This window comes from Nicotiana sylvestris, chromosome 12, assembly GCF_000393655.2.
Source record: "Nicotiana sylvestris chromosome 12, ASM39365v2, whole genome shotgun sequence".
Classification (NCBI taxonomy): Eukaryota; Viridiplantae; Streptophyta; class Magnoliopsida; order Solanales; family Solanaceae; genus Nicotiana; species Nicotiana sylvestris.
The window spans coordinates 20530958-20538709 of NC_091068.1; the positions used below are offsets into that span (position 1 = coordinate 20530958).

Genomic DNA, 7752 nt, shown 5'->3' on the forward strand with positions numbered 1-7752 from the left:
CTAGTAAGATGTATGCAGCCTTACCCTACCCCTGTATCAAAAGTAAAATTATATGACATCAAAAATACTTAATGTTAGAACAAACATCTTTGAGAAGAAAGTAATACATTGAGACAAAATAAATGAGCAACTCTAAAGATTTTGTACTCGTTAAAGGTTTAATGAAAAACATTTTGATCTTGTATAAATTGTATTCTAGTTAGAAATATAGCATCAAAATTGTCTAAATTTCTTGTTGAACATGCTACAGTCAACTATAAATAACTAGAATTCGACATGCGTCCCAAACTGATGGGAATTCTTGGAATTTCAACTGTCATTGACAAAGTATTCATATCTAAACGATACAAAGTGGTCCCTTAGAAAACATTACATTAAAAGAACATCATGGCTAACTCAAGATGCAATAAACATAGGCTTCTGAGAATGAGCATAATAGAGAAGAGATCATGCTGTTTGTGAGACAATAAGACTAAATATGTTGAGAAAAATGGACGATTAATATCTCAGAATTTTATCTTCAATTACATCAACATATGCTTCAACAAGTATACTTCTCTGTTGACCAACTCAAGAAATTCGGGCTTGCTCAGCAGCACCTTAATTCAAAGGAAACCTCCACCGGAATACTCAACCTCCTGCATGTGAAGCACTCCGGAATGTTATTAAAATGAAAAAGTACCTCATAATAAAAGTACCTGAACAACCACTTCTAGACATAACAGTTAGAGAAAAATGTGAATCGAACAAGGACAATAATGAAGATTAAAAATCTACTGTGCAGAGGAAAACTAAAATGATATACAAAAGCAGTTTATCAAATAAAACTCATATCAAGAAAGTCCAAACGTTGTGCGGCAAACTTTTTGGTTTTAAAAGATTTTGAGAAAAGAGATGGACTGGTGATAGATTTCATATGATGAAGTAATTACATGTTGATCTGATTCTCGGCCAACGGCTGGAATCAAATGCTGAGGAGAAATGGGATGCGGAGATTGATAATGCATCTATCAGAGAAGACGAGGTTTTTTGAGTGATGGTAGGATATTCTAACCAAATAGCTGATCAGCTCCCACCATGAATGAAGTGGCTGAAGTAGGATCTGGCTTTAAGGTCAAGTACCACGATACAACAACTACTACGTCCCAAACAAGTTGGGGTTGGCTTTAAGGGTCAAGTACAATGATATAACAAAAACAACTACGTCCCAAACAAGTTGGGGTTCGCTTTACGAGTCAAGTACCACAATCATTGTTTTATTTTCTCATAGACTGATAGACATAGCATAGTAATATCAGTGAACCAAGACGGACAACCTCTTTTCGGTGTTGGTAAAACAAATCTAGCCTCCAAACGGTCAACAGATCGAGGTCTAGCAACTCAGTTCTTTTAGGTACGAGATGTTTTTTCTAGGACCATGTGACATCTCCTAAATGCTGGCTGAAACTGATGGGTCTTTCCCTAGCAATTGCGGTGCAACTCTTTCCTAACCTGAAACCGATGGGTCTTTCCCTAGCAATTGCGGCGCAACTCTTTCCTCTAACCTATATAGACTCACATATTTTGTCTTTGTTACAAGTACCAACCAAAAAGTCAATTAAGAGAAATTTATAGCTATCTCCGTGTCATCGCTAAACGGGATAGACTAAGGAACTTTCCACGGACCTCGGCAGCTGTCCATCTTCTAGGAACAGGATGACAATGACTGGGTGGGAAAACAGAACTACTCAACCAGATGCACCCATATTAGACTAGAGTATGCCAATATCTCTTCTATTTTGAACAGTATTGGCAGCCTAAGATTTCCAAGCCTCAATTCCTATATGTGAAAAAATAGTAGTTAATATAAAACTAATTCTAAGAATCGAACCTGGGCAGGTGGCAAGGATGAAACCCAATCCGACGCATGAGTTGGAAGAAGACCCAAAGTGTTAAGCTGCAAAACATATGTAATTCCATGTTAGCAAACCACTGACCAGAGAAGCTGATATCGAATAACATGTGTGTGTGAAAGAGATGAATATCTTCAAAGAAGCTGATGTCGAATAACATATGTGTGAAACAGATGAATATCTACCTTCCAGACGCCCAGTCCTAAACCCACAAGATTGAGTGCAATAAATAACAATTTTGGAGCAAGAAGATCCACTTTGCTATCCTTGTAAGGCTCAAAAACTGCCACAGGAAGGAAACATGGAAAGAGATAATTAAAAGAAAATAAAAGAAGCAGCCATATCAACTCAGAGCTTAATCAGCGAAAGAACAATGTGAAAATACAAAACACTAAATCCTAAATTTGAGACAAATTTTAGCCAAGAAATCCATCTGTAGTAATAAGTATAACTTACACAAGCACAATAAAGCAGTTAATTCAATAGTTTGTGATATGATGTCTGACCTTTCCCAACTCCTTGAAGAGCACTAAGAGGCTGCCATAGAGCTGAAACTGTGATACCAATGCTAAACAAATGCACTGTGCTTCCGGCCATCCACATCATGAAACCCATCATCATCAAATTCTTGGCAGGTGCTTGCGCCACTTCCCACGCTTTCTGTTCCAATGAATATCAAAATTAAGTACATAATTGCCGTGAAAAGTGAGACAAAAGAGCTCCTTATATAAGAGTTTAGGCTCCATGAAATGAGTAACATTTCCTAATTAGCATGTACAGTAAGCCTAGACATGTTCTAATAGTTGTAAAACCAGAATTGAGAAGTAATCAACTCACAACAAAAGTAACTTCGACTAGAAAATTGTTGGAGAACTAGAAAAGGTTAATCATTAAGAAATACTTATGAAATCACAAAACAGAACACGTCTAGGAAAAATAAGAAGCATAGTTCATGCTTTTCCGGGAATTTTCCAAAGGATATTTTCACATTAGAGCCCCCGTCTCCATAAGTTTTGAAAAATGTTGCTGCTCAAAATAGCATGAGGTCTGTACTATTATTTTGGGCCGCACGGGTATTAGCTTTGAGACCTACAAAGAGTTTGGTTGTGCGTTATGCAAATTCAAAAGTCAATTTTCATAAAAATGTGCCTATTTATTGATTAATGCTGCAGTAAGAAATCCTAAACAATTGTATAGTGCATAATTCAGATTCTATACCGAAATGCTTTGTTTTTCTTTTTAGTGATAAATTTGTACTGAGGACTTATCAAGATACGAGGGTAGTATTTTTTCTCCTTTTAAGATTGGCGGATTTGAATTTTTGCTTAACTCTTTGCTTCACCATCCATCTATTTATAGTTTATCATATATTATAAAGCAATTTCTACTACACTGCCCTTAAACCGCATTGAGTGGCGCCAAGTTCTTGCACGCTAGATTATATAGTAGTAGCTTCCTATAGCAGTCAGCCTTTTCCTGAACAACCCAACACTACACTAAAGCATGTGAAAAAGTCATGAAAAAAATAATGTAAAAAGCCAACTGATTGTAGTCCTGTTTCCCAACAGAGGTTTCCATTATTTGAGGATAAGATATATCTTACTGTTGTTACTACTTGTTGCCACTGCTTCTTTTCATCTTCTCTTTAGCCGAGGGTCTATCAGAAACAACCTCTCTGCCCTCCCAAGGTAAGGGTAAGATCTACGTACACACTATCCTCCCAAGATGCCACTTGTGAAAATTCACTGGGTTTGTTGCTGTCGTTGAGGATAAGGTATATTCCAGGTTATTGTAAATTAACTTTTTATCAAGTATCAATCTAATTTCTACTAGGCTGCCCTTGAATCTTGTTGAATGCAGCGAAGTTCTGCATGCTAGTTCATATAATAGTACTCGGCTTTTGCCTAAAACCAAACACTACGCTAATGCATGTGAAAAAGTCAAGTTGTCAAGCAGTCAACTCGTTAATCTTGTTTCCTAACTAAGTTTTGAATTATTGAGGTTAGGGAGAATACATAATTTCCCCCTCTAACTTGTTCTCTTTTTTCAACTGAACTTAAAAATTGCAGAAGTCCTATAACCCCCTAAACATATTTCAATGAAATTATTACCACCCCGAAAGCAAACTTCCACATCTAAATTAGGCAGTGTAATTCACACTCTGCCACCTATTTTTCCACGTCATATTCTCTCTTTTTTTCTTTCAAAAAGTAAATTCTAGTTTCTTTTTCTCTTTTTTCCTGTTATCTTCTCCACATTCTTTTGTTTGATATGATAACAAAACCAGTCAAACGACAGCCTTCAGCTAAAATCCATCCAAGGGTCTCTCCAAATCCCACAAACTTCTCTTCAGCGTGGAAGCAAATCGATCAGAGAACAAAATACCCACCTCAAATTGCTCAACAATAAAACGCAAAACAGATAACCCACTTTGTCAAAATATAAGAAGAAACAATAGCAGCATATTGTATCCACCTCAAATGTATCACAAAAACAAAAAGGAAATGAAAAACAGATAAAACCAACCCCGATTAATCAAAATAAAAAGAAGAAAATGGAATAAAAATTTTGGGTAAAAGGATAAGAATTTGCTAATGTGGGAGTGAAACACGGGGAAAAAGCATAAATTTAAGAGGAAACGGTGAAATCTGCCTTTCCATAAATACCCAAAAAGAAGTTGATTTAGCATCTTTTGTATTTTCTTTGTTATTGTTATTTGAAACAAATAAATTCACCTGATTACAATGAAAATCGAAAAGAACCAGAACTAAGAAAATTGTATGTGAACAATTACGTGAGGAAATACGAAGGAAGACAGAGAAGATCAAGTAGATAAATGAAAGAATGGTGTTTGGTCAACTTTCAATTCTCAAGTTATGGTTTTTGATCGGTAACTATGGTGTTTGGTCGGAGAATACAAAGTTTACAGGCTATAGCTTGTATTACTCCCCACGCGTGTTAAGTCAAGTTAATACATTCTCTATGCCACATCAGCAAATAAGGATGTAATAATTCCACTCCAAATAAGTTTGGGGGGAGGGGGGGGGAGGCATAGGACCCCTGCAAACTTTAAGTGTTCAGTTGAAAAAAGGAAACAAGTTGGAGGGGGTAATTATGTATTCTCCCTTGAGGTTAAGAAAGAGTTTCTACTGATTTTTAAAAGAGAAATAAAAAATAATTCTAGAAAAGGTTAGAGGAATAATTTCAGGTTAACAAATGCAAGTATGCAACTATGCTGGTTCTGACTATTGTGCTTTCAATATAGATTCTTCAGAAATTATTCTCTATTATGATAAATTTAACATAATTCACTCACTATACTTCCCAGAATCCAACTCATGGCCACAAAAAAACCAGCTCCGAAGCATCTTCTGAGTTCTGCATATACAATGTGTCATGACCACAAGAAATACGACTCAAGGTCTTTATACCCCCTTTGTCTAATGCTTTCCACATTCAAGATTCCGGATCTACAATATTACCAAACTTTATGATCAGGCAACGCCAGAGTTGCAAATACCAATTTTGTTACTCTTCTTTGTGCTCTAACAACAACCAAACATGTTAGCATCCTTGGATGCCCTTAACCCAATACTTTTCCATCCTTTGCAACTTCAAATCTCAAAACCCCACAAATTCATAACTAAACAAGAAGAATATCAAAGGCTTTTCCTACTCCTACAGTAGGAACACAAACATACCATGCAACATCAGATATCTCAAAGGGTCTAACTTGACGCATGGCGATAGACAAGGATAACACTACGAGCACAAGCTCAAATCAAAAGCTACTACATGAATCATCAATCAACTATAGTAGTTGGGATCGGCTTCTATGACTCCTTAGTACCCATTCCGAGAATTCATCTTTGACTATTTTTTAAATTGACTGCCAACCTATATAAATTATGATGGGCTAAAAGACAGTCAAATATTTTCTTTGAAGATTCCATGTTTCCTTAACAACAAGTCAAGAATCTAGTGACAAAATAACTAGAAGGAATAGCACAAAAGCTACATGTAACAACACAATCCTTCTAGATTGATACCAGAAATAAAATGGTTCACACAGTATCAGTGTATTCACAAGTCTGTTGCAATAATTGTTACCTATCTATGTGTATACCAGCACTCATTACTGAAGGGGTGGAATCGCCCACAGGGGTGGATGTAGAGTTACAGGTATGAGTTCATCCGAACTCAATAGCCATGTCTTGGACCACGTATATGTGTTCAAAAAATTACTCCCTCTGTCCCAATTTGTGGCACTCTTTCCTTTTTTGTCTGTCCCAAGCAGAATGTCACCTTTCTATATTTTGAAACAATTAACTTCAAAATTTCCATTTAGGATTTATTGTCACATAAATATCCAAGGCTTATTTTAGACTACAAATTTCAAAAGTCTTACTCTTTTTTCTTAAACTCAGTGCCAAGCCAAGTGGTGTCACATAAATTGGGACGGAGGGAGTACTAAATAAGTACATCAAACACAGTAAACCACATGACTAGTGACAGAATCCCAAACTCCAACCCATAAAGTTCAAATCTTGTATCCGCCTGTGTTTGTCTACGACCACAAACTATGGAGCATTGACTCACATAACCCAAAATTTCCTACCCACAAAAGCATCGTAAACAGAAACTAAATACAAAAACTAATAAATAAACAAAACAAATCAAGGAATTTTTCAGCTTTTTTACCTGGCTTTTCCAATTAGCTTCCGCATTCTTCTTTTCGCGACTCAGTGTTGAATCATCCTATCAAAAACAATAAACATTATAAGTATTAAGCACAAGCATAATATTAAATCAAGTAACTTTTATACTAAAGGCAGATCTACAACCTACTAACTCTAAATTCTGGTCTGGATTCAGTCTCTATATTAAATTTATAATTTTGAAAAAAAAAGAAAACAAAACCTGATCTTGAGAAGAGCGAGTGAAGCCAAGGGGATCAGGGATATCGCGGGAGGAAGGAGAAGTGGAATTATCGGAGAAATCCACTGCCCATTTACGGCCCATACCCATTACTGCTTTACCTTTGTCCATAACACTGTCTGTATTGTTGATGATGAGATTCAGGCACCGGCGATGGTTGTGATTTTAGCTACTATGTTTTTGGAGTCCTCTGTTTGTTTTATATTGGTCGAAACAAAAGGGTAATATAGGAGAAACAGAGGAGCAAAGTAACCTAAAGAAAAAAAAAGTGGGGAGATCTTTACACGACGGAGTATATACATGTATTCTAGTGAATTATACGGTCAAACTTATCTATGACAGTCTCGTTTGTTCAGAACAGGGCTCTTCATTTGGATTGGATATCTAAAATATGAACTGATCCGTTTAAATTTGAATTTCGAATTGGATCGGATTTCGAATTGTGTTTATTAAAATTTTGAATTTTGGATCGGATTCGGATTGGTATAATTTTAATGCAATCTGATCAGAAATCCGAAATTATTAGGGCATGTATAAATACTAAACTTTAATTTTGGATAATTAGTACTTCCTTTACATTTTCCTCCAAGTTATTACCTTTACAATTGATGTATTTAGCTATATATTAGCACCATAGTATTCTTATAATTGCAGAAACATAAATTTTTCTTACTGTATTGCCTCTTTTACAAAGAAAATATACATATGAGTTTGCAACTTTGAAGCATAATAATCCGATTCAAAATCCAAAAATTCTATCCGATTCAAACTTTAAAATCTGATCCGATACTAATTCGGATCGGATTCAGATTGTATTTTCTAGAATCCGAAATTCGATCCGAAATGTACTAAATTCGATCTGATTCGATCCATGCACAGCCCTAGTTCAAGATATATTATAACGAAGTATTATTATAGAGAA

At 35.7% G+C, this 7752-nt stretch overlaps 1 protein-coding gene across 1 annotated transcript; it reads right to left on the bottom strand.

The window, feature by feature from the left end:
* Positions 1-277: 277 nt before the first annotated feature.
* On the bottom strand, positions 278-7114 carry LOC104220711 (uncharacterized). Its single transcript, XM_009771628.2, has 6 exons — positions 6813-7114; positions 6594-6650; positions 2399-2552; positions 2078-2175; positions 1871-1936; positions 278-638 (listed from the first exon to the last, which is right to left on the bottom strand). Exons 1-6 carry the CDS (start codon positions 6939-6941, stop codon positions 606-608), a joined length of 537 nt encoding a protein of 178 aa, XP_009769930.1. The 5' UTR covers positions 6942-7114; the 3' UTR covers positions 278-605.
* Positions 7115-7752: the final 638 nt, after the last annotated feature.